Below are 27,445 nucleotides of genomic sequence, written 5' to 3'. Positions count from 1 at the left end.
GGTCATGTGTTTGTTTCTTTGACACATACAAATAAGCTCCTGTTATGTGCCACTTACTCTTAAGTTACGGGATACTGTAATGAACAGCAGTCCTTATCTTCAAAAGTATAGCCTGTAAGTGAGACATAAGGAATCAAAAAGGAATTATCATCTGAAATTAGAATTCAAAAATAAAAAGTTCTTCCTCAATTTGGCCTCTCTGGATCTTCTCATTGTCTGAAATCCCTGTGGGGAACGATAGCAAACACACGAATCCTTTTTTCACATGAGAGCCTTTCAGAATTCCCCAGGCAGTTGCCACCCTCCCCCAGGCGGGCCTGCTCTTCTCCAGGGTAAACATTCTCAGTCCCTTTAGTCATTCCTCCTGTGACAGGCCTCCCAGTGCCTTCTCCATCCTGGTCACTGCCCGGAGGATGCAGTCCAAATGGACACAGTCTTGTCCTGCTGCCAGCGAAGGGTTCAGATCGCAACACAGGATCCCAAACGTGCATTTCCAGGGAGTGCTCCAGCCTGGAGCTGTTCCTGGATCTCCACTTTTCTCTACTTTCTCTGGGCCCCAGGAAGAGGAAAAAAGGCCTTGGATGTGGCTGGGCCAAGAATATTTCATATTTGGCCAATGCTGGCATTGAAAAGTGTCTTGTCTCCTCCCTGTCCTTTTCCTGCCCATTTGGTACAGAGGCATCTCTGCACAGCCTTTCCTTTTCTGAGTCACTGCCCTTCATTACCAGGAAATTAGCATGAAAAAAAAGCAGATTCCGGCTCTGTAACTGTATTCTGTTCTTGTCCTTTGCCACTTTCTCCAGCTGACCCTCCAGCTAAAATGACAAAAGTTGTATCCTGTGACATCATAACAGTTGCATAACAGTTGGCTGTGGTATCCATAGCTGTGATGTCACCAAGACAGGGTTATGACTTCAGGGAACAATGGTGGGAGGGAAGATAGCTGGCAGGAAACTCCTCAGGGAACAAGGAGGGTATTATCATGCAAATGTTCACCTGAATTGTCCTTTTAGCTCTGAGTGTCAGTGGAAGCCCTCTCCTAGATTTCCATGGCTGCCTCCCACTCTCTGTGGTTTAATGGTTTGGCCTAGGAACCCTGCCCGAGTCTGCGCATGTGTGGAAGTCTCCCACTGGCCAGCTGGCTTCTGGGCTGGCTTGGGGTTTTATTCATGAGGTTGGTGCTGAATAGAGCTTTTCAGGGAGAGAGTTCAGAGCAGAGCCTGGGAGCCTAGGGCAGACATACATGGGCCCTTGGACCCTGAGGAAGCTTTGCAGCCACTTCTCTTCAGGCCTAGAGGCTATGCTGTTCCCCTCCGTGCTCTGCCCACACTCCTGAAAGTTGCTGCCTGTTGGCTTTGGGGCAGGGTTAGGCCTGCTGTGGGAGCTCCTTCCTGGCCTCTTGACAGAGACTTAAAAACACCTGCTGCAGAGGCTTTCACACATTCTCAGTTTGCGGGCCTTAGTATTTCAGTGATTTTTTTTTTTTTTTTACAATCCCCGTAGACCCAAAGAAATAGCTAAATTTCACTTATTAAGTACTTAGATTTAAACAATTTAGTATTTTTGTATCCTTATCCTAACACACTAAGTAGCCATCTGAAAAATGATATACAGAATTGAAAAGGAAAATATTTTTATTTCATTTTTAAATAACCGCAGCTTTTCACTCATGGCGATGTACCGGATGTTGTGCAATGCCTCAAGACTACCACCCTCATTTCTGATTCCTGTTGGTTTTCGCATGGTACTTGTGTTTTATCACAGCAGCTGTTGAAAACCCAGCTCCACGAAGAAATATCATCAAAAAGAATGTAACACAACCTGATGCTGAAACTGTGAACTTGAAGGGTGTGTGACAAATGTACGTTGCTTTTTTTTCCTCAGAAATTTGAAGTGTCTTGGCAGTGCTCCTGTGAGTTGCCCACAGTGCTCTTGGGCACTTTGGCATACAGTTTGAAAACCACAGACCTACAGTAGCGCTTGCTCGGCTGGAGGAGGAACAGAGGGCAAATTCTGTCCCCATCGTGACCCTTAGAGGAGCTGGGAGCTGGATGACATTCTTCATCTGGTTTCTCATCTCCAGGAAATCTGTGCTGTTGGGCCTTCTTTGATCAGGGTCTGTATCTGTGCACCCTTTTGCTCCTCAATGGGGAAAAGTGGTGATGAACTTCTATTTTGTCTTGATTCGCAGCCCTCTGAACGAGGTGGCTTAAAGGAAAATGGGGTTCAACACAAAGAAGTTAGGGGCCAGGCACTGGATCTTCTGCCAATACCCCTTTTTACTCTTTATCTGGGTAGAGCTGGGCTGTGGGAGTATACCCGGGATGGAGGGGAGCTTCCTGCCAAAAGATGGGAGAGAGACCAAAGGACTAACATTCTTTCCTCGGGCATCAGTTACAGTACGTAGTACCAGCTTCTCTAGTCCTGGTTCTGCCCCTTACTAGGCAACTCTGGGTAAATTACTTAACCTCTTTGAGCCTCGGTTTTTTCACCCATAAAATAGAGATAATGACAGCTGTCTCAGACAATACAGTTATTACAGAGGTTAAATGGGATGAACACATGCATAGAACCAGCAGAGCGTGGCCATACAGCTGTACTCTCTCCTCCTGCCTTCAGAAATTGAGAAACCAAGGACTTTACCCCAAAGGGAAATTGAGCCCTGATGGTGTAAGACACTGATGGCAGACCTTTGAGAGCTTTCAGTGATAGAAACAACCTGCTGACGCACGTGTGTCATAGGTTCTCCACCACTGGTCCAAGACTTGCAGTTTGAAAGTTACTCTCTGCTACTTCTTGATGATCTTGTTTTGTGCTGTGCTCTGCATCCTGTGTTCTGTGTTAAAACATTTTATTGGAGTGTCTCTTTCCAACTCAACACATTTTTACAATTGAATCCTTGTCACCAACACCCAAACAAAAAAACAATATTACCACTAATCTCAAAGTCCTCCTTTAGTCTCTCTATAGGTAACCTGTCCCCTCCATGGTACCTACTATCCTAACTTGTAATTGCATAGATGTGTTTTACTGGTTTGTATTTTCTACAAATAGAATCACACAGTATGTACCTGTGGTAGATTGACAACTGGTGGTCAACTTGTAACACCTAGGTGAACTAAACCAGCATGGTGCTGTGTGTGGGAGGCCCACGTGAGGACTGTTGCTGGCAACATAAGAGGCAGACCTGGAGAAGCTGTAGAGAAGCTGTTGAGAGCTGTTGGGGAAGCTGTTAGGGAGTTGCTGGTGCTTTTGGGCTATTCTGCTGGAGGAGCTTGCCATGCTGGCTTTCCTGATGAACTCAGCTGTTATCATCCAAGGAGCTTGGGACCTTGTTGTTGCTGAGAATGGCTTAGATTCACTTTGGGGGAGCTCTGGTCCTCAGTTTGAGCATCGCTTCCTGGCTCTGCAGGGGAAGATGGTGCACTGCTCAGTCTCCTGGAGAAGCTTGTCACTTTGGCTTTCCTGATGGGAACTTGACTGTCCTGATCATGGAAGGAGCTCGGGACCTCACTGTGCTGAGGATGGCTGTGGTACTTTTCAGGGGAGCTCTGGTTCTTACATTGAGTGTTGCCTCCTGGCTTCAGTGTAGATCCCTCAGCCTGCTAGCACAGATCCTTCATCCCTCTGGTACAGACTTTCTAGCTTCTACCACTGACCTTTGGGCCTTCCCAGCGCAGATCCATGAAACAGGCCTGTATGAGACATTGTCATAGGCTCTTGGTCTTCAGCTGGACTCATGGGAGGCATTGTTATGGCTCTAGGTCTTTAGCTGGACTCATGCAGGACATGCCGTGGAATCCAGACCTTCAGCCGGATTCTTTGGTCTTTAGTGTGTGGACAGATTTCCTGTGCTCTCGTTTTGTATATGATTCTTTGGGTGACTATTATAAGTAATCTTATAAAATATGTGTCCTGTATTAATTATATTGTTCCCCTTGCAGAACCCCAAACTATGACAGCACCCTTGATGTTTTTTTGTTCAGTACAGTGTTTCAGAGATTTTCTTATGTGTGTAGCTGTGTTCATTCTCATTGTTGTACAGTACTTCGTTATGTATGTGTACCATAGTTTACTTTCCATTCTTTTGGTGATGGGCATTTGAGTGGTTTTCAGTGTGACCACGATTATGGATATGTATATTTTTATACTTGTCTTGCATATACATGTGTCTGCATTTCTGTTGGGTATATACCCAGGAGAGAAATTGCTGGGTCATAGGGTTTGCATATGTTTAGCCTCTGTGTATAGTACACAGTTTTCTTCCAAAGTGGTAGTATTAATGTATACTTCCACTATCAGTATTTGATAATTCCAGTTGTTTTATATCCATGCTACCACTAGATATTTTCATTTTACCCATTCTGATGAGCATGTTAATAGTATCAAACTGTGGTTAAAATTTGTATTTCCTTGATGACTGTTGAAGTTAGATACCTTTTCATGTATCTTTTGGCCACTTGGATATCCTTTCTGGTAGAGTATCAGTTCTAGTCTTTTGCCAGTTTTCTTTGTCGTATTGATTTGTAGGAGTTCTCTATATATTCTAGATATGAGTCCTTTGTTGGGTAGATCTACTTAGAAGCTTCTCCCACTCTGTAAGTTTCCTTTTCACTCTCTAAATGGCATTTTAGAAATGATCGGGTTTATTATCAGTGTTTAATTATCAGTGTTTTCCATTGTTATCACTTTTTGTGTCTTAAAGCAATCTCTGCTTGCTCTAAGGTTTTGTTTATGGTTTTTTTTTCTTGATTGATGGCTTTTCTTCCACTTACAATATTCTTCTCATGCCTTTAATCTCCTATAAGCCTTGTCACTTCCTGTCTCCTCTAGCAGCCCTCCTGCATATCCATTGTGTCCACCTGATTAGATGTCTTTCTCCTTGCTCCAGAGCTCTGTGATTGCATAGCTGTCACAGCTCGTGTTACATTGTAGCAGAATCTTTACTTGTCTATCCCAGGCAGAGTGGTGAGCTATTCAAGGGCAAGGACCAAAGCATAGCACAGCAGTGTGGGGGCCTGGTTAAGAAAACGCTCTCAAAGGATTTGAGTAAGAAATGCAAGCCTTCAGAGCCCACAGCTGTTTGTCTTTATTTTTCATACAGTATTTTGCAGTCTTTCTTAACATGTGCCTCTTCATGGTGAGCATGAAGATTTTCTGCACCCAGAACCTGTGCCCCAGACTGAGTCAACTACGTCACAGTACTTTAGCAGGGACTGATCAATAGGGTCCGGAAGAGTAGACATCAGTAAAGGAAGCCTGGAGAAAAGACCTTTGCATTTTAGAATAGAAAAGTCATTGCATTCCTTTCAGACAGCAATTTTACTTGAGTTTTAGGTTGAAGCCACCCTTGCCTATAATCTTTGGAGTGCTTAGAGGGTGTGATTGCTGCAGGTGGGTCAGACCCTTCCCTGGGAAGGCTAGTAGGGACAGAAGAGGGGCACGTGTACTGGAACCCAAAGCTGTCCACTGTGTCCAATGAGTGCCATTCTGGGGCGGTGGCAAATGTATTTGAGGGCTTATTGTGTACCAGGAGCTGATCTAGGCAGTGAGGGTCCAGTAGTGAACAAAGACAAAAATGCTTGGCCTCATGGAGCTTGTATACACATAGAAGTAGAAAAGCAGTGTGTTGCATGGTGATAAATGCTACAGAGGAAAATAAAACAGAAACAGGGGGATAGAGTGCTGAGGAATCAGCAGAGCCCGGAAAAGGTTTTAAATATTTATAGTGTGGTCAGGAAAGACCTCACTGTAATGATGACATTGAACCAAAAATTTGAAGGAGGTAGAGGGGCCAGCTCTCCGGCGGAATGTGTTCCGGTTACGGTAGGTGTGAAGGCTTTGAGCTAGGAATGTGACAGTGTGATTAAGGACGTAGTAAGGAAATAGTGATTAAGGACGTAGTAAGGAAACACTGCGGCTGGACTGGAGAGTATGAGAAGGGTGTAGTTGAAATGAAGTCAGAGCCATGATAGGGATCCAGATGATGAAGAGCTTTCTAAGTCACGTAAAGATTTTGGCTTTTTACTTGGAGTGAATGCTTCCTACATTTTGAAGGTTTTGAGCAGGGGAGGGACAAGATCCACACTCACGATGACCGTGGGTCAGTGTGATGGTGCAGCTGGTGAAATGTCTGTTCTGATTGTTTACATTTTCTCAATGAAATTGGAAGCAAAATCACCTAAAAATGAGGATGAGCGGGGATGTGTTAAAGTCAAGAGTTGGGAAAGCAAAACCCTTGGCTGAGAGACTTCCAGTATTCTCTCCGGGTTCTGAGTATCCTCTATGTATGGCTCCTCATGGGTCTTCATGTTCTCATAGACGGCTTTTCCTCAATGCTACAGGTGGGAGGATGGAGACATTGAGATACGTCCAGTCCTTGATATCTCCCAGTCCTCTTCCTGAGAAGGTGCAGCTCCTAGGTGGTGTGCTTTTGCAGAGTAGAGGAGCGCTCTTGCCGTCCATTGGGGAAACTGACCCAGACTAGAGAGCATGTGGAACGTGAGAAACGAGGTCAGCACTCAGGAGCAGAAAGGCTTCAGACACTGACATTTGCACTGGCTGTTTAAGAAAGAATGAGAACAGAAAACTTTCAGGATAGAAGGAACTGTTCAACAAAAGGAGAGATAAACATTCCTGACATGTGCAGAAGTGGCTGCTGCAGTAGTTTGATGGGGCTGGCCAGAGGGAAGTCACTGATGTGAGATAGGACTGATGTTTAGGTACAGGTCCCCCAAAGGGACCTGTACCTAAACAAGGGAAGATGGGGGTATGTATGTGGGTGCACACACCTGTCATCACCATCAAGGCCATGTGCCCATCATGCTGTTGTTGGCCAAATGAGAGAAGGCAATCCTTATCCCCAGGAGCACAGTTGTTTGTAAAACAAGCCTCCATTCTGCTTTCTTTTTTTTTATTTTTGCAGTGGTGACAACTTACTGGGCAAAGTGGGCTCTATCATCCCAGCAGAACTAGGTTTATGCGCTTGCTGCGAAGCTCAGTCTTCAGACCAGCAGAAGCAGCTCTGTGTAGGTTTTTGAAACTATCTTGGAAGCAGCCATATTTCCTCTGGCCTGGAGTTGTCTTAACAAGCTCTCACCCCAGCTCAGGTTTTTGGGAGCGTTGAAGCCCAGCTGAAAACCTCTGCAGAATCTGTGCTGAAGTGGAGAAGGACCATCTGGCAGGAAAAAGGGATCGCAAAGTAGTTGAGGTTGAAAACACAAATTGAAGGGACTTTCTTTGAGGGGGAGGGCTGGGAAGAGGGATGTGGGAGTGGTAAGTGGACAGGGAAGGGATAGAAAGAGTTTTTAATTTTTTTTCTGAATAGTATTCAACAGCAATAAATTTGTCTTTTCCTGTGGCTGGCTGAAGGAGATTTCAGCCTTATAAGTATCTTTTAAAAATGCCTAGCAATCCCGACCTCCCAGTAAAACCAACCCTGGTTCCCCTCCACCTGACAGGCTTATTATCCTCTTGACATTCTTGCTTGAAGAGCTTTCTGGATGTAGCATCACAGAACCTGGGGCTAAAGTAACATGATCTAAGGTACAAGGTATGAAGCAACAGTGAAGGGAGAAAAGGGGTCTGGCATTTTTCAAGGAATGGTACAGACTGGAGAAAGCATTCCTGGTGTCTGTCCTAAAGCATCTGATGCCTACCTAGTCGTACCAGTGAACCTCTGGCTGTCCTTTCCATTGTAATCTCGTAGGCACAACAGAGCTAGAATTGTTCTAACGATGACCTTCCCTGGGTTGGGTGTCGGTGGGGTAAGGGGAAGTATAGCAGAAAGAAAATAAGGGAGGAAGTCCAGGGAGATAGGAAGAAAAGGGCCAAAGCTATTGCTCAGGTTCTGTGATTAGTCTCTTCCTAGGAGCCTCGTTCCCTTTGAGAACCAGGCAGGTGCTTGGCTGGAGAAAAAGGCAGGGAGGAGCTGTGCTTAGCTGCCTCTAGGGAACAGGGGAGCTTGTCCACAGGGAATTTAGCAGAGGCCTTTGCTGCTTCAGGAAGGACAGAAGACTTGAGAGCACAGAGGGTAATGCTGAAGTGCCATGGAGAGAAAGATTGTCATGATTTAGTTGTATTTGTTAAGCCCCTTGTGATAAAGAGTGCAGTGTTGGTTCCTGAGACTCTCAGAGGAAGAAATGAAAGACCCGGCCCTCCTCTGGGGAAGAGGAAAGGAAGGTAGGGCGGGGACAGAACAGAGGCAGCAGCCTTCCTCATGTGGATGAAGAAAGGTGCAAGAGGGAGTGAGTGGGTACAGCTGCAGACTGCACAGTGACTACTATCCTTGTACTGGATGCAGTGTCCTGGCTTACCAGAATTATCCTAACACACGAGAACTCAGTTCCCTTTGCCACCTTTACTTTCCCTTAAGCTGTAACTTCCACAGGAGCAAATTGCTTAGGAAGAGTAATGTGAGTGTCTGCAGAATTCTCTGATGTACTTGAGAGGCTTTCTTCATAAGGTGTTGTGCCTGCTTACCTGGACCGGTAAAAAAGGGTGCTCGGCAGTGTTTCTCTTTCTGCTCAGTGGATTTTTGTCCCCAGAGAGAGGAGGCTTCCCTCCTCAACACACTCGGGGCTCTACAAGGAATGCTGTGACACCTACAGTTTCACCTGCATAAGGTACCAGAGGGACCTGTACCTAAACAAGGGAAGACAGGGTGTGTGTGTGTGTGTGTGTGTGTGTGTGTACACGACGCACTGTGTGCTTTAGAATTGGAAGGTGTGTTCCTTTAGAGGCACCTCTGTAACTGATCCCCAGTTTGTCTTTCTTGTGCCTTTGAGAAAGCATCTGTGGATCAAGTGATGGACTTGGATTGTATTGCCACAGAGGGGCTGGCCTGAGCAAAAGCGGGGAGCCTTCCAGAGGGGCTTCTTGCAGCAGTGAGGGGACTGGATGGGGCTTTCCAGCAGCAGAGAGGCTCTGCCCTGCTCCGCCACTGGCTCAGTCTGCAGAGCTGCAACCTGCTCACTGAGAGTCGGTCACCACCAAGTGAGGCTGGCCAGTTGGAGGCCCTGGGTAGGGTGGGTCAGTGCTGATGTGAAGAGGCCTCACATCAACATGGACCCCCTGGCCAGCGGTTGCTGTACAAAAATGCAGACCGTGATGGCAGATTTTCTGATCTTTTAAAAGAAGCTAGAACCTGAATTAATTCCTTAAATGTTTATAAGCTAATTCAAATTATTTTTTAAAAAAGGAAAGACCAGCCGGGCATGGTGGCTCCCAGCACTTGGGAGGCTGAGGCAGGAGGATCATTGTGAGTTGAAGGCCAGCCTAGGCTACAAAGTGAGCTTAAGGCCAGCCTGAACTGCATAGTGAGACCCTGTCTCAAAAAGACAGGGGAAAAAAAAAAAAAGGGAAGACCAAATGGGACATACGGTTCATAGCCTAAGGAACTCAGGCATCCGAGACTGAGGGTTAAATCTGCAGCCTCCACACTGAGCTGCATTCCCAGCACCCCCTTTAAAAGTGAACATGTACAAAGATTTTATTTGACTCATTAATTAATGAAGGAATCAGTAAGATGTTACAATTGGTGCAAAAGAAAATTCAAAGAAATTCCCTGCTCTTATGAACCATAGTTTATGGTTTCTGGTCTGAAACACCTTTTCCTAAGAGTTTGGAATTGAGGACAGAGGGAAGAGATTGTTAGCTGCCTGCGTGGGAGGAAAAGTTGTTTTGAGATGCAAGAAACCTGAGCACCTCAAAGACTGATGGAACCCTTTAGATGAGCTGTGGATAACGCTTTCTCTGGATCTAGCGATGTACGCGCTCCCTTGTCATGGAGAGCCAGTAGTTCTGTGCAGGGCAGAGGAAGCTAAGGGGTACGGAGAGGTGCAGAGGGGAGGAGAAGAGCCACGTGTCCACTGTTTCTTTGCTCACCGCTGGGCTACCTCTGGGGACCGTGACCTCACATACCTTTCCAAGTCCTCTGCATGCCGCAGGACACAGGTTTTCATACTTACAGGCATATGAGACTAGCCTAAAGTGCTTACGAGAAATCCAAGCAACTAGTCCCCAACCCACACATTCCCTTTTAGGAGGTAAAAGTGGGGCTGGGACTCTGTAGTTTTAACAAACGTCCACTGATGTTAACGGAAGTAAGTGGGAGCCAGGCGTGCTGGTGCGTGCTGCAATCCCACAGTCTGGGAGACTGAGGCAGGACGATTGCAAGCTTGAGCCCTTGAGCCCAGCCTGGGCAACTTAATGAGACCCTGCCTCAACATAAGACGCTAAAAAAGGGCTGGTACTATTTATTTCAGTTGCTTGTTTTTTATATTGCTGTCCCTTAAAAAGCAAATTAATTGTCAAGTGGACTGTAATTGATTACTGCCTCATAGGTGGGCCTGTTTCTCATCTGCAGTATTTATAAATTTATTTCATCATTCCTCATTTGCCTTTGTAATGTGTGGTGCTTTGAATTTTCCTTTGCACCAATTGTAACATCTTACTGATTCCTTCATTAATTAATGAGTCAAATAAAATCTTTGTACATGTTCACTTTTAAAGGGGGTGCTGGGAATGCAGCTCAGTGTGGAGGCTGCAGATTTAACCCGCAGTCTCGGATGCCCGAGTTCCTTAGGCTACTTCTGAGAAAGGCAGCTTTCTCAGAAGTGTGACTTAGGAATCTGCCAGGAGCATGGCAACAGTTTTGTTCCACTGCTGTCTTGGTTCCATCTTCACAAGATTTTTCTTTTTTTCTTTTGTGGTACAGGGAATTGTACCAGGGCCTTGTACATGCTGTGCAAACCCTCTACCACTGAGATACGTCCTCCACCCTTTATATATTTTTTTTTATTTTGAGACTTTTTCTTCTTCTTCTTCTTCTTTTTGTTTGTTTGTTTGTTTGTTTTTCTTCCGGTACCAGGAATCGAACTCACAACCTTGCACTTGCCAGGCAGGTGCTTTTCCACTGAGCTAAATCCCCAGCCCTGAGACTTTTTCTTCTTATCCCACCAAATCTGAAGGTAGTCACATTTCTTCTTCTTACTGGTTGGCTCTGTGTTCTGATAGTTGTTTCCATGTGTGGCAATTATGAATAATACTGTTAGGAACATTTGTATACAAATGTTTCTATGGATGTATGTTTTTATTTCTCTTAGGTATATACCTAGGAGTGGGGCCTGCTGGTTTACACAGTAATTCTATGTATAACGGTTCAGGAACTTCCAAAACGTTTTTCAAAGTAACTATACTTTTTTTTTATATTCCTATCACAATGAATGAGGATTCAACTTTCTCTGCAGTCTTACTAGCACTTGTTATTAATCTGTCTTTTAAAAGTTATTATAGTTATCCTAATGGATATAAAGCAATATGTCATGGTAGTTTTGATTTATATTTCCCTAATAACTTATGGCATTGAATAGTGTTTCCTGTGCTTATTGGCCTATTTTATGTCTTTGGATACTATTCACATTGTTTGTCTAATTTTTAATTGAGTTACTTGTCCTTTTTTGGCAATACTAGGGATTGAACCCATTTGTGTAGAAGTATGTCCCGAACCTCCTGTGTTTTTCACTTTGAGACAGGGTCTTGCTAAGTTGTTCAGGCTGGACTTGAACTTGTGAATTTCCTGCTTCAGCCTCTCAGAGTGCTGGGATTACAGGAATGCTTTTAATATTCTGGAAACAAGTTCAATAGCAGATATATGATTTGCAAATAATCGCTCTATGTGTTGTCTTTTTATTATCTCAATGGTATTGCTTACAGCAATAAAGATTTTTATGTTGATATGAACTATGTCTTTTGTTGCTTACACTTTTGTTGTCATATCTAAGAAACCATACTTAATCCAGTGTCATGAAGATTTATTTCTATATTTTCTTCAAAGATTTTTTGGGTTATATTTTAGCACTTATGTTCAGGTCAGTGATCTATTTTTACTTAATAATTACATATGGTATGTGATAGGGTTCTGCTTTATTCTTTTTATCTGGATATCCAGCTTCCCCACTTGTTGCAAAGATTCTTCTTTACCCTCTGCCTTGTTTTAGAATCCTTGTTGAAAATCAGTTGCCTTTAAATGTGTTTCTTTTTAAATTCTTGGTTCTATTCCATTCATCTCTATTTATATTACTGTGTCAGTACCATTACATCTTGATTACTGTAGCTTTGTAGTGTGTTTTAAAATTAGCAAATCTGAGTCTTCTGCCTTTTGTCTTCTTTTTCGGGATTGTTTTGGCTGCTTTTGGTCCCTTGTGTTTTCATAAAGTTTTAGGATCAGTTTGTTAGTTTCTGTGATTTTCATGGGTATTCTGTTGACTCCATAGATCAATCCGGGATATATTGCCATCCTAAAAATACTCAGTTTTCTGATCTATGAACATGGGATACCTTTTCCATTTTTTAATGTCTTTAATATCTTTCTGTGATGTTTCATAGCTTGCAGTCTCCAGGACTTGTTAAATTATTTCTAAGCGCTTTATTCTTTTTGCTGCTGCTGTTAATGGAATTTTTAAAACTGCATTTGTAAATATTTTGTTGCTAGCGCTTAGAAGTAAAGTTGTATTTTTTAACATTGATGTTGTATTCTGCAAACTGTCCTAAACTCACTGTGTTAACCAACTTTGCATCACTGTGAAAACATACCAGAGGTAATCAACTTAGGAGGAGGCAAGGTTTATTTTGGCCCCCCGGCCATGGTTGGTTGGCTTTGGGCCTGTTGCTTTGGACCTGTGGTGGTGAGGACATCGTGATTCCCACTGCATGGCAAAGGTGGCCTGCTCACCTCATGGTGGTGAGGAAGCAAAGAGACAGGCAGCACGGGGCCGGGGCCTAATACCCTTTCAAGTGCAGGAACCCTGCACCCATGTGGCCCTGCCTCCTGAGGGCTCTACAGATGCTTCCAGTGGGGCCACGGGCTAGGAACTGAACTGTCAACATATTTAATGGACATTTGAAGAATATACCACTCCCTAGTTCAGTAGTGTGTTTGTAGAATCCTTAGTATTTTTTTCCCTCTTTTTTTTTCCTTTTGAGACAAGGTCTTGCTATGTAGCTCAGGCTGGCCTTGAACTCACTATGTAGCCCAAGCTGGCCATGAACTCATGGCAGTCCTTCTGCCTCAGTCTTCCGAGTGCTGGGATTACAGGTGTGTGCCACTATAGCCAGCAGGATTTTCTACATATAAAATCATGCTGTCTGCACATAGAGATCATTTTACTTCTTCCTTTCCAGTCAGGATGTTCCTTTAAATTTTAGCCTTTTCCAGCAATATGCAATGAAACTACCATGGTGAATTCCTACTATCTTGTCTAGTGAAACTCTGTATTATCTATAATGTTTTATCTAATAATTATTTTCTTATTCTCTTTAATGGTTTGAACAATCTACCATTCTTACATCTGGTAATCTGAGCAATGTAGCTGAAGATAACACTATGTGATATAACAACCACTGTTAATTCATATAATTTTTTCTTGAAACCCTGTATCACTTTAAATGTCCTTGCTTTGATTCATATATGTTTGTGATGCTGGTATGCTGCTATTATTCTTTTTTTTTTTCCTCATTTTCTACCCTCTTTAAAATAAAATTAAAAATAAATTTTAGCCTTTTCCTTCCCCTCATTTTTTTTTTAAATAAAAATACTGTTTCCAAGGCTGGGCATGGTGGTGCATGCCTATAATCTCAGCACTCAGAAGGCTGAGGCAGGAGGATCATTGTGGGTTCAAAGCCAGCCTGGGCTACAAAGTGAGTTCAAAACCAGCCTGAACTGCATAGTGAAACCGTGTCTCAAAAAGACCAAAACAAACAAACAAACAAAAACTGTTTCTAAAAGGATGGTGCTTTTATTGTAGGAGATATACTAGCTAACAGTATATAATATGTAAATGAATATTTTTTGCTTTGTAGATACTGTAAAACGTCCATGTATATTAATGTATTCTAACATATATTAGAAAAAATATGATTGGTACTTCTAGCAAGCAGTTTTATAATATTTACTCAAATGCCTCTTTATCAGAATAGTCCACCTTGAACATCCTCTTTACAACACTGCATCCTCTTCACTCTTTCCCTCTCCCCTGGTTTTTTTTCCTGTTTTTTTTTTTTTTTTTTTCTTCATCCTACCTTTTGTGTTTTTCTGAGAAAGGATCTTGCTATGTAACCCAGGCTGGCCTTGAACTCATTATATAGCCCAGGCTGGCCTCACATTTTTGATCTTCCTGCCTCAGCCTCCCAAATGCTGGAAGTACAGGCCTGCGCCACCCTTCGTACCACTTACCACTGTCTAGTACATTATGTACAGACACGTGTCCCAGACGTGGGATACATGCATGCTCATTGTCTGCTTCTCCCGCCTAGGATGTGAGATCCACGAGACAGAGACTTTGTGTTATTCTTTGCTGGATTGCATTTGTCTTGAATGTAGTTACTCAGTAAACAATTTGTTGATGAATGGAAGGCTTATTATTTAGAATAAGATTAATTTTTTAAGAAAGGAAGTCAATTTAAAGCTTGTTCACACAAAAAGTACTGAACATTTAGTAATTTAGGAGGTATATGAATATAGGAAAAATCATAAATGCTGTATGAAAGTGTTAGAAACCTTAAGAAACAAGGAGAGGTGAGATTGAGTTGGATTTTTTCTTTTTGTTTTTCCTCTTCATTCTTTCTCTTTTTCTTTGTGGTGCCGGGATAAAACCCAGCTCATTGTACATTCTAGGCAAGCACTCTACCACTGAGCTACATCTCTGTCCCTGAGAAAAGAGCTTTTTTAAAAAAAAAAATTTCTGTGAATTGATAAATTATCTCTTAGCTTAGACTCCTCCCTATCCCAGGCCAGGGGTCTCTTGAGGCTCCTAAGCTGTAACACATGGATTTGAGCATACGTGGGAAAGTGGTTTCTATCACCTGCCACAGAAAGCCTCTTGGCAGTTTTGGAGGTCATCTGGAAGATGTTGAGGTGCTTCTGACTGCCTGTGGAAACTTGGCTTACAGTCTTGTCTTCTTTGCAGGGCTCTGGGTTTGCAGAGAGCCGAAATGACCATGACTGCCAACAAGAATTCCAGCATCACTCATGGAGCCGGAGGCACTAAAGCCCCTCGGGAGACTCTGAGCAGGTGGGTCGGGGAGAACTGCCAGGGGATGGCATTAAGGGATGGCATTAAGGGACAGCTGAATGGCCTGGGTTGTGGATAGGATTCTTGCCAAAATGTTAATAGTGCTCATCATGACTGACAGCCGTCCAGGTCACTGGTCTGGGCCCAGCTTCTGACTGTTAGGCAGATCTAGGTTCATAAAACACAGCAAACAGTAACCTGAAAACAGGCTTTGCTTCATGCTGTTGGAGGACCCTAGCATTTAGTAGCTGGCATGAAGCCACTCATTAAATTATAGCATCCTCCGTATTTAGATGTACAGTGCTATCACTAGGGCTTCTCAAGGCATGGCCAAGGCTGCGTGTGATGTCCTAGAAGAACCTCCAGGCTGTTTTATTAAAGTCATATACTTTTCACAGACCCTTCTGCTGAGTCCCTAGTTGGACAAAGTTATCTTTTGGGCCCTCAGCCACTAGGATGAACAACTGTGTAAATGCTTCTCTGGGGTTGGGATAGGCTGGCTCCTTCCTAGATATTTAGGTTGTTCAGTGCTAGGCTAAGCCCAGAAGGGTGTGGCACGCTCAGGTCTGGAAGAGGTGGTGGTAGATGTTTGTTCATTCAGAGCTGGCATTCAGATAGGGTGCAGGATATAGTTCCTACGGATGTAGCCCCATACCCAGCTTCGTCCTGGTAAAAACAGTCTGATGGGCTAGACATGGAAGTACATGTCTATAATTCCAGCTACTCAGGAGGCTGAGGCAGGAAGATTGCAAGTTCAAAGCCTGTGTGGGCAATTTAGCAGGATCCTATCTTGGAATAAAATAAAAAGAGCTGGAGATACATCTAGTGATAGAATTCTTACCTACATAAAGCCCTGGGTTCAATCCCCAGTACCAGACACACACACACACACACACACACACACACACACACACGCACACACACAATGGTCTGTCAGCTAGGCAAGGTTTGGTAGGCTCTGTCTTGCTAGCTGTATAAGAGTTTGAGACTTAGCCAAACAAATGGAGTATCCACAGCAAGACCAGTAAGAACTGAACTCTCCCAGAGCATTTGTTGGCCAAGACATACACGGGCCTAGATATACCAGTCTTTGCCTCCTCTTGTCTGCTTCTGGGAGCCTCTTTGCTGGGCTCTCACCAGCCTGGTAGCATGTCTCACTCCTTATTCTTAATGTGACCGATGTGACAGGTGGAGACTACAATTATAGTTCCCATATTTTTTTTTAATGTCAGACTACTATGGGGCTAAAACATTTGTGATTGTATGGCGCTTTTCGTAATTGTAAAGAGATAGTTTTTTAAGCAGCCCTCAACTACCTTAAGTATTCATTTTTCATCTCATTTCCACTCTATGGAGGTGTGGGGTGGACAGGTGGGAGGGAATGTGCTGTATTTACATTAAGTTGCAGAGCAGAATCAAGTCTGCTGACAGGTTCCCAGTTTCTATTTGGAATAAACGCCTACATGTTTCTAAACATTTTCAAAAATTGCTCTTCCCAGCGTGCTTGCCATCAAAACACGCTGGATGGTGTTTGTAAATCCGAACTTTGGATGTGCCTCTAAAAGTCTGCTTCCAGCCTCCCTTCTAAGTATTTGCTTCCTTCTTGCCACATTTCCGTTTTTCTTCCTCTATCCCCTTCCTCCCTTCTTTTCTGGAAATTTGGCTTTTGGCCTGAAATCTGTGACTAGCTGTACCCTTCTCTCAGAGATTACCTCTGGGCTGTAGGTGTTAGCCAGACCTTGTGGTCTGGGGGTGATTTCTCTGGTTCTCTTCACACTCAGGCATGGCCTGGGTGTATTCTTTGGGCTGGGTTAGGCTGGAAGTCACTGATTTATCTAGAAAGTCATTCTCTGAGTTCTGAGAGTTGGTACCAGGCTCTGTGCTGGACCCTGGGGAGTGAAGATGACTTACTATCTCTCCAGATATCTACAACTTGGCTTGATGATCTTGGCATCAGAAGATTATTCTTAGCCTGGCCTTTTGGTAGATGTTTGGCAGTGACCAGAAGTTCTTTCATCATTGCCAACCCAGGAGTCTGAGGAGGAGTAGACATCTTGGTATGGACCTCCACATTATCCACACCATCCCAGGGGTACTAAAAGTTATTTGTATCCAACTTTGAGGAAAGGAGGAGGTCTACGGCGTGGGAAACTGGTGGGGATGAGCAGGTGGGACCTGGTGGAACTTTCTAGATAAGTATTTGTAGGGCTTTATCTTTAATTTGTGGAAGAATACACCTGGTGCTACCACAAGGCCAGTTTGGTTAAAGGTCCTGCAGATTTTTACAGGTGTTTTGTTAATTTCTTCCCTTTGTTTTCCTTTGTAGTCTCGTCTTAATTAGGCAAGAACTTATAGGAAGAGAAAGTCTGAGCCTTCTCATTTGACCACCTAAGTTTTGTTCTTTGCTGTGTTTTGCTCTCTTGGAACTTGCTTTCCTCTCCTTGCTGGTGAGGCTGATGGATGCACTGCTTCACCTTTACCTGCGACTTTACTCCAGCTCACCTGACTTGGCACCCGCTCTGGGAGTGCATGGGCGGGCGTGGGATTCTCAAAGCTCCCCTGAATGCCAGCCTTACTGTGTTGGTGCTGATCACCTGGGGCGGGACTGGAAGCAGTTTGAGATTTGTGGACAAGGAAGTATTATGTTGAGAGCTAATTCAAGTGCTTCCGTGGGGGTGAACTTGGCCACTTGTTGCTCTCGAGAGATTTCACTTGTGCAGTTGGACGTGGCAGGCAGCAGGGGAGGGGCTGCTCTGAGAAGACCTGCCTCTCTGCACATTTCCTCAACAGTGACTTCACCGTAGCACCTGGGTCATTACAGCTTGGTACTGTCAGTCCCGTGTTTGTGAACCTTGCTTCCGGTTGTAGTTTCAGGAAACCTAAATATCTGTAAGAATGTAGACTTGTTTGAGGGCCAGGACTTTGGCTTTTTTCTGTTTCTAGAGTCTGGAACAATGAATGCATGGCTTGTAGAAAGCCTTACCAGCTCGTTGAGGGCTTGACTAGGTGGCTGGGAGAACTACCTTTCATGGAATGTCTTCTCCTGCTCTACTCTAGTCCCTGTAGAACCTTCCTTTGAAGGGAAGTAGATCCAAGCTGATACACTTCCTTTAAAAATGTCATAGGTATGCCTGGGACCCCAGCTAGTGCAGAGGATCCCAAGTTCAAAGCTAGCCTGGCCAATTTCTAATAGGTTCTTTGCTGTATACTGTCTTTCCATCTAGTCCATAGGTTCTTGGAAAGGCAAGCTGAAAAGAGGCGTTAGAGTTCGTTCAATCTGATGAATTTGATTTAAACATTAGGAAACTGAGGTGTGGAGGAAGGAGCACTTGCCAGGGATAAAGTTAACATCTGGCTTGATCCTTGGGTTCTTGTCTTGTACCACCACATTCCTGTCTCCCTAAGCATTACTGGCTTCTCTTTCCTCGAATATTAGCGCCATCCACAACAAGGGCAACTTAGCGATGTTTGCAGGGCTTTCCGTGATGTGGCCCTGGCCTTTCCCTGCAGTCTTACATTTCATTACTCTCTAATGCACACCTCGCCTTTCTCCAGTCTGGGTGCAAATGCTACTTCTTCTCCAGTGCTGTTTTTCACCACTTGGCTAGGAAGGAGTCCCCTCTCCTCTGCACTCAATCTTAGGACTCTCGATTTGGAGCCTCCAAATGGCACTTACCATAAAGTACCAAGGGAAGGGAAAATAGGCCTGCCATCTGTTGAAAGTGCTGCTGACATCTCATTGTAAGGAGGGTATGCGGGACGGGAGGACATTGTGATTGCTGTCTTTGGGAAATACAGTCTGCCACAGTCTGCCCTCTGGTCACAATTCACCTCCTTCCCAGCTGCAGAAGGCACTCCGTCTCTCTCCCTTAAGATCCAGTTCTCATAATGTTCAGTGGATCAAGTCAGACACCCGAGCTTAAGTATCACATGGTTTCTCTTGTGATCAAATCCAAAGTATAAATAAATTAAAGAGCAAAGTAAAAGGTAGATCATAGGAAATGGGGAGGCAGATGTTTTGCAGATGGGAAGGGGACCAGAGATGGAAGGAGAGGGGAGGGAGAGGAGGGGAAAGAAGTATACACTTGTACCCCAACTCCCCACAATGGGTAGAGTCGTTCTGTACTGTAAGCATGTACTAATACAAATAAAAATACATCTGGGTCTTATCCTGTTAATGGCATCAAAGTCTAGAATCTCGCCATCAAAATCAAGTCTGGGCATACATGACACTTTAGGGGTACAGTTCTTTTCATTATGTGTGTAGCTCCTCAGTACTGTTCTCTTGCTGTAGGGGTCTACAAACTAAAGATAATTGTATGTGTTCCCAAAATACCCTGGTGGGGTGCCTAGGGTAACCACTGTAGATGCTTCTTTTCAAAAAGGGGGAAGCAAGAGGCACCCAACGGTCACTGGTCCGTTGTAGTTCTTATATTTAGTGAGACATATGTCGTGAATTCCTCAATTAGGTCTTACTCTCCTGCCTCATTTACCTTGTTTCTCTCTTCACTCTTCACTCTTGTCTTCTTCCCTCTTATTCCTACATTTCCATAAAAAGTAACTCATTACAGGTGAACGATTTTCTCCAACTGTGTCATGCCTGTAACATGTCAAGGGTCCAAAGTCTTCCTTTTTTTTTTTTTTTTTTTTTTAATGTCTGTTCTTTTCAGTCCAAACTCACATACTTCCTTTAAGAACTTCACAGATATGCCAGACACAGTAATATATGCCTATAATCCAGCTACTTTGGAGGCTGAGGCAGGAGCATTGCAAGTTCGAGACTAGCCTGGTCAATTTAGTGAGACCCTGTGTCAAAAAGGGCTTATTTAGAATGTCACACTGCAAATCGTTATCATCACATAAGTTGCTCAGATTACCAAATATAAGCATGAAAAATTGGTCAAAATATTTAAAAAAAAAAACAACTTTTAATCATGAACTGTTCCCCTATAACATCCATTGGTGAATTCTTACTATCCTGCCTAGTGACACTATGTACTGTCTCTAATGTTCTTTTAAATTATTATTTTCTTATTCCCTCTAATGATTTCATCAACCTTCTATTCTTTTTTCTTTTCCGGTACTGGGGATTGAACTCATGACCTTGCGCTTTCCGGGCAGGTGCTGTGCTGCTGAGCTAAATCCCCAGTCCCTCAATCTTCTATTCTTACATCTGGTAATCTGAGCAACTTCCTTGAAGGTAACAACATGTAATATAACAACCACTGTTAATCTCTAACATTCAGTTTGAAACCCTGTATCATTTTTAATGTCCTTGCTTTGTGTTGTTTGTATTTTGCTATTGTTCTTTTTTTTGTATTATTTTCTTTCAAATAAAAAGGAAAAAAGCTGGGGCGTGGTGTCACATACCTGTAATCCCAGCACTTGGGAGGCTGAGGCAGGAGGATTGTTGTGAGTTTGAGACCAGCCTGGGCTACAAAGTGAGCTCAAGGCCAGCCTGAGCTGCATATCGAGACCCTGTCTCAAAAAGACCCCCCCCCCAAAAAAAAAAATAAAAAGGAAAAAAAAGGGCTTAGCATATTATAGTTCCGTGATAGAGCACTTGCCCGACATGCCAGGCCCCAGGACCAGTGCTCAGCGCCACAAAACAACAGAAACAACGACTTAATGAGTTTCTTATAAATTAGCTTGTAATCCGTAACAGACAAAAGGCACACATACAAACCACTTAAAGATAAAGCTCCTCTCCATGTTGGGGCTCCTACGAGACTACTGTGGAAGAGCAGTTCTTACGATTTTCAGAAGCCTTCTTGTCTGCCGAGAGGGTCTGTTTCAAAGTCAGCTCTTAAGATACTGAGAAGTCTCTTTGCCTGTCTGAAGATTCCATGAGACAGTGCTGTCAATCATTTCTAGGGTCTTAACAGGGGTTTTTCGGTCCCACTTTAAGTTTGCTGCAGGTTTATTGAAGGATAAATTAACCTGTAATATAAAGTGTACAGTTGGGTACAGATGAGTGTTCTCACCTACACATGATACATACATACTCAGTAAAAGCATCACTGCAATCTGGAAGCCATTTTTTCTTGTCTTTTCCTTTCTCTTTGTGTGTGTGTGTGTGTGTGTGTGTGTTTGCATGTGTGTTGGAGGGATACCTGGGACCTTTGTACCTAGCTATACATTCCAAGTCCTTTCTCAGTTTTAGTTTTTATTTTGATTGTCTTTTTTTTTCTTCTCCTTTTGATACTGGGGATTGAACTCATGACTTTGCGCTTGCTGGGCAGGCACTGTGCCACTGAGCTAAATCCCCAGCCCCTAGTTTTTATTTTGAGATAGACTCATAAATTGCTGACTTGGCTAGGTTGGGTTCAAACTTGTGATCATCCTGCCTCAGCCTCCCAGAGTGTTGGGATTACAAGCGTGTGCTGTCATGCACAGCTTGAAGCTGTTTCTTAATTTGAGAATCTTTTCCTGGGTAGAGAGATTGGAAATGAAAAATGAGTTTATTTTCTGGCCCAACAAGCCCTTTCTCATTTATGTGTCCTTTAAATTTTGCTTGACAATTGAATAGTTCCTTTTGTAGTTCATCTCTATTTTACTGTTGGCAGCTAGAAGTCAGAGAGCACCTTCAGCATTTTACGTGCAAATTTCCATAACTAATTCATCAAATTTGGTAGCTATATTTCCTATGTTATCACAGGTGACAGACTCCCCTAGCTTTTCAACACAATGAGTTCCCTTTCTTCTAGCTTTTAATAACATTTTCCTTACTTACCGTTAAGTCCCTACTGACAGTGCAATAGTATTTTAGGATTTTACTTCAGTAGATAGCACCTCACTTATGCATACTAAAGTCTGTTATCTGTTGCCAAATAATCCTCCCAGAGTCACTAGTATAATACACCATTTTAATGTGGTTCCCAATTCTATTTATTAGGAATTCAGACAGAGTTGTGCAGGGAGGGCCTGTCCCTAGTCCATGATGTCTGGCATCTTGCTAAAAACACTTTAAGGTTTAGAGTGATCCAGGGGCCAGGGACCCATGTCTCCTGGCTGTGTTTTCACTCACTCATTAAGAGGTTGACATTGGCCGTTGCCGGGACTTTCACCTGAACATTTATATATGCCTTCTCCATGTGGCCTGGCCTTGCTCAGAGCATGTGATACAAGAGTTAGAAGCTGCTAGTTCCGTGAGACCTGGGCCTAAAAGGTGGCACATTGTCATTTCTACTGCACACTATTGGCCAAGCAGTTTTAGAGGCTGGATTCAACAGGACATTCTGACAGAAGACATGTTGAAGAACGTGGGGACCGGTGTCCTAAAACCACCGCAAATGCCCTTGATATGGTTTCATAGAAGTGGATTTGTGTCCCTCTAGGCTTTTCATAATGCCTAGTTCTACTTTTACTGTGCAGTAGCCCAGTTTGTACTGGGCCAGGGATTTCCCTGTCAGGTGTTCGCACCCTTGGCGAGGGCCTCTGCACTGTAAATACACTCTATGTGCATTGCTGCTCCTCCTGAGAGCAGTTGTGGATTCCTACCCAGAGAAGAGCTCACCAGGCCTCTTTGTGCTTCCTTAGAAGTCACCTGGGGGCCGGGCAGTATGGCTTCGGTAGATTCTTAGAAGTGCTTTCTGGAGCTGAAAAACTCACTCAATATGTTCATTGACCCCAGCTACCATTCTGCTCACCCTGGCAAGTAGTGATTGACCTTGTAGCCCCACTCAGAGGCTGAGGCTGCCCTGGACCCTGTTGGGAACTCCTGGCCACCAGAAACCAGATTTCTTTGGGAAGAGGAAGGCCAAGTTGTATCACCCTGTGCTCTGCCTTTTAACGGAACTGTTCTGGAGAGGGATGTCAGCAGGAGTTCCCACGCAAATCCCTTCTGTGCTGGGGAGCAAACTCCTAGTCTTGCTGATAGGGCTCAGGCTGCTTGCCTTCTTTTTCTCCTCCTCTGTGCTCAGACTGTGGGCGTAGGGTAGCACAGTGAGAATGTCATCCGCAGAGGTGGGGCAGTCACCCAGTGGTGGGAGGATGCCTGCTGAGCCAATAGGCTCCCCCTTGGTCGAACAGCCCTAGAATGGTGAATGGCTGCGCTGAGGCAGTTCTATTGAAAGCACGCTAGATATCTGTTAGTATGGATGATAGTGCACTGGAAGCTGGGTCCCAGCAGGCGTATTCTCCTGCCTAGACTCCTAGGGTTATTGCCTAGACTCCTCGGACTTTTCCTCAAATGATTCCAACTTACTCCCTTCCTGATACTAATATTTCTAGTAATCCTGTGACCAGGAAACAAAAAAGGCAACTTTAAGCGTGCTAAGTTCAAAACTGCCTTACTTTCTCTCTCTCTCTTTTTTTTTTTTGGTCTTGTTGAGACAGGGTCTTGCTACGCAGATCAGGCCGGCCTTGAGTTCACTTTGTAGCCCAGGCTGGTCTTGAACTCACACCGATCCTCCCGCCTCAGCCTCGCAAGTGCTGGGATTACAGGCCAGCGCCACCATGCCCGGCTCAAAACTACCTTATTTTCAAGGGCTGCAGAAAACCTTTCTTGCAAAAAATCCTTTAGTGCACTTGACATATTTGGGGAACCCCTTAACACAAATGCTTTGTAGAGTATTACTCAAGAGGGCCCACACTAACCCAGGGCTTGGTCATGTTCATAGGAAACAACTGGAGTGTGTGTTCTGCACTTCAAATTTCTGTCTGTGCGTGTTCAAGCAGGCACGCACACTGCTTCTCTTTACGTTGGTTTGCTCTGTGTTTGTGCTCCTCTGTTGCTTTTAAATTTCCCGTGTAGCCTCCCCTTTCTTCTGTTTATCTTACTCTCTGCCTCCTAGAAATGTTGGTTTTGGCAAGTTGTACGCCATGGAGTTGGCATCAGTGCCTGTGCCCAGCAGCCGGACCGGCTGCCACTGACAAGCTGTGGCGTACCGGGCACCCGATTCCACCGTGGCCACATCCTCTGGTCACACTCTGGGATTATAGAGCAGAGTCTTGACTGTTTATTTTGTACTTTCTTTTATATTTTTTTACCATTATGGAATTATTTATAGTGCCTGCTTCTACACATTGATATCATTTTAATCGCACAGCTAGTATCACAGGATACCCAGAGTAAGTGTTTCCCTCATTTTATAAAGAACTGGAGGCTCAGGGGCTGGGGATTTAGCTAAGCGGCAAAAGCGCCTGCCTGGCAAGCGCAAGGTCGTGAGTTCGGTTCCTGGTACCGGAGAAGAACTGGAGGCTCAGAATTTAGGTGACTTGTCCATGAGCACACCTAAGAGATGATAGAACCGGGACCCAGGACTCTAAGCTTTTGGTCTGGTATACAATTTTTGCTCTATGGGAGAGGACTTTGGGGGCTGATAGCCATGCTGGGCTTGCTGTGTTGTTCTTCAGACCTTACTGCACAGCGAGGGAGGCGGAGAAGTCTGTAGACGTTGCCATGGGTAGGCATAAAGAAAACCTATGTTTTCACAGTTTTATTTTTTTCTTCCAGTTCATTCAACACAAATATATTAGTTGTTACCAGTCAATTTTAGGTGCAGTGCAAAGTGCAGGGGATATCAAGAGGAACAAAATATTGTCACTGCCTTCAGTAGGTCCACTCATGGTCTAGTTAAGAACACCGATTAGGAAACAGCGTGATGCAGTGAAGTGTTACACACGCCACAGTAGACTTTCTCCCAGGCACAGTGAAGACATCCAGAATTGGCCATCTCCACCTGGGTGAAACGAGCAGGGAGGGAAAAGCTTGGAGTTTGATGTGCCTGAGGGTGGGATACAGGGTTGCTAGGAGGGGACAGTGTGTGGTATTGAAGGGAAAAATAGGTAGGGACCAGATTAAGGGGTCCTTGTCAGACATGCCAGTGAACTTGCTGTTTATTCTGCAAATAGAGGGGAGTTTCAAACACAATCAGTTTTGCATTTTAGGAAGATGTTGGAACATGAGAGGCTGGAGCAGAATAGGGTTAAGACTGAAGGCAAAGAAAGAAATGAAGAAACTGTTTTCATATTCCAGGTCAAAGATGAGATCTGAACCAAGGGAGTAGCAGTAGCAGACGTTAGAAAGCAGAATTGATAGGACTTAGTCATCAAATAGGAGGTGCTGGGAGCGGGGCTAGATCCAGATGCTTGGAGGAGAGGGGGAAGCTCTGACCTCTTGTCCCTCCCTATGGAATGAGTTCAGAATACATGCAGCAGTAAAGCCGGGGGGAAAAAGCATAGAGTAGCACGAGGATGAGATCGTGTGAAAAGACGCCTGACTCAGGTGGATGGCAGCGGTAGGTTTCTGCCATCTAAGACCAGTCCTTTTAGATGTGCGTTGACTTCCCACTTCCCTCCATGTCTGCTCAAGGTCCTTGTTCCTGCACTTGCGCCCTTTGTGTCTTCCACTGGCAACTTTTCTGAATCCTATCATCATTCCAATCATCATTCAAGCATGCTATCATATTTCCTAGCCCAAATTATCAGGCAAAACGCTTCTGTTTGCCCACTTTCCCCCTCACCTACCACCACATTTTCCAATTCCTTTTCTGAATTGTCTGAGCCATCTTCTACTTTTATTCCCTCTCTCATTTTCTTGAATTCTTTCCAGTCAGGATTCACTTTCTACCCACCAGAACTTCCCAGTGTCAGTGACCTCCATCTTGCCAGACCTTATGACCATTTCTCTTGCTTGGTTGTTGGCAGATTTGACTCAGTTGATCATCCGCTATTTCTTCAAGGTCTCAGAACATTCCTCTTCATGATTTTCTTCTTTCCTCACCAAACGCCCCTCTTAATAACCTTAGCCTAGTTCCTGTTACTCGTCCTGACCTCAAAACACTGAAAATCCCAGGATTCGGTCCCTGGACTTCTCTGACTGTGCATACCCTTGATGATCTTGTGTAGTTCACATGGTTTAAAGTAATATCTGTGTACTACTGATGGCTCCCAGGTTGAAATGTATAATCTGAACTCTGTTCCACCAAGTGCTCAGGCCAAAAATCTTCATGTCATCTCTGACTTCTCTTTGGTCTCTCACATCCTTCATCTGGATTGTCAACAAATCCTATTGGCCCGGGGGCTGGGGATTTGGCTCAGCAGCACAGCACCTGCTTGGCAAGCGCAAGGTTGTGAGTTCAATTCCTGGTACCAGAAAAAAAACAAAAAACAAAAAACAAAAATAACCAAATCCTATTGGCCCAACTTTCAAAATAGCTCCATGTCTACGGCTACCATGATAATCATAATCTCTTGGATTGTTGTGACCTCCTGAATAGCTGCGGTGCTACTTTTCTTGCATCCTTGCACTTCATTCTCTGGTGGTCAGCTCATGTCACTCTTCTCTCACACCCTTCCTGGAGCTCTTCCTCTTGCAGTATGCAAGCCCAAGTCTTTCCAGTAGCCCATGGGCTCCTCCATGTTGTGGCCTTGAAGCCTTTCTGACTAATCTTCGGCTTATTCCTCCCCTTCTCCATTCTGGCCACACTGCCCTCCTTGTTGCCCCTGGCTACTGTTGTTTCGAGCCTTTGCCCTACTGGTTTTGTGCCCTGAACATTCTTCCCCTGGATAAACAAACTGCTCACTTCCTTCAGGTTATGTTCGTATGTTCCCCTGGCAGAAGGGCCTTCCTTGATCTCTTTATATAAAATGCCTACTCACCCTTGCTGTTAATATTTTACTCTTTTACTACTATTTATTCTGTACTGGCCCCACAACCACCTGACAGAGTTGGTTTGTTTCTTACCTACTCTAAACAAGTAAAGCAACACTGTATTCCTTCACTAGACTGCGAACTATAGATAGAGGCAGTTTCTCTGACTTCCATTTAAGAAAAACTAAAATATAGTCAGTCCTTTGTGGATCCAAGCACTCATTTGCTTAGGGTCTGGACTGATGACCTTTTGCATCTATGGTTCTGTAAAATAAATCAGAAAGACCTAAGTCTGCTGTTGATTATGAGTAAGTTAGGCTCTCCCCAGGCCTGAGCCTGGTGCACTGCCCTGCCGCTGCCTGCTCCAGGGAGTGCTGAGGCTTCTTCTGTTCACACTTCCTCACGGAGCAGTCTCTTTGGGCATGGCTTGGCTGGGCACTGAATTTCTCTCACCTATGCCCATGTACACATGGGGCAGCTCTTTTTCGATTTGCCCTTTTGCACACAACTCGAGCATGTTGAGGTTTCCTGTTGATCGGGGCAGCCAGAGGCTATGACCCAAGAGGGAGTTGTTGGCCAGTCCCTCACTCACCAGAGCTCCAATTTTCTGTATGTGAGCGAGAAGTGACAGCAGGGTGGCTCAAGGGCAGCTGGCTGCCATCCTGTGGCTGGCATGGCACTCTGGAGCCTGTGAGGCTGGACAGTCCAGTGTTGAGGGCTGTGGCACTTTGCAGTGTACAGTATTCGCAAAATGCTACTGCTGTCTTTAAAACTGTTC

General features: G+C 44.3%; 1 protein-coding gene across 10 annotated transcripts in view; it reads left to right on the top strand.

Annotated features, from left to right (window-relative positions):
* St5 (suppression of tumorigenicity 5) overlaps positions 1-27,445 on the top strand; it is a 161,713-nt gene that overhangs the window by 96,578 nt on the left and 37,690 nt on the right. For all 10 annotated transcript variants that reach the window (XM_013511891.1, XM_013511889.1, XM_013511892.1 and 7 more), the window contains one exon: positions 14,967-15,071. In XM_013511891.1, the coding sequence (XP_013367345.1) occupies positions 14,992-15,071 (80 nt within the window). In that variant the 5' untranslated portion in view covers positions 14,967-14,991. Of the gene's footprint in view, positions 1-14,966; positions 15,072-27,445 lie in introns of those variants that run through there.

Source organism: Chinchilla lanigera, unplaced genomic scaffold (assembly GCF_000276665.1).
Source record: "Chinchilla lanigera isolate Chin_1 unplaced genomic scaffold, ChiLan1.0 scaffold00013, whole genome shotgun sequence".
NCBI lineage: Eukaryota > Metazoa > Chordata > Mammalia > Rodentia > Chinchillidae > Chinchilla > Chinchilla lanigera.
The sequence above is the reverse complement of the archived record's forward strand: the minus strand, read 5'-3'. Positions and strand labels throughout refer to the sequence as shown.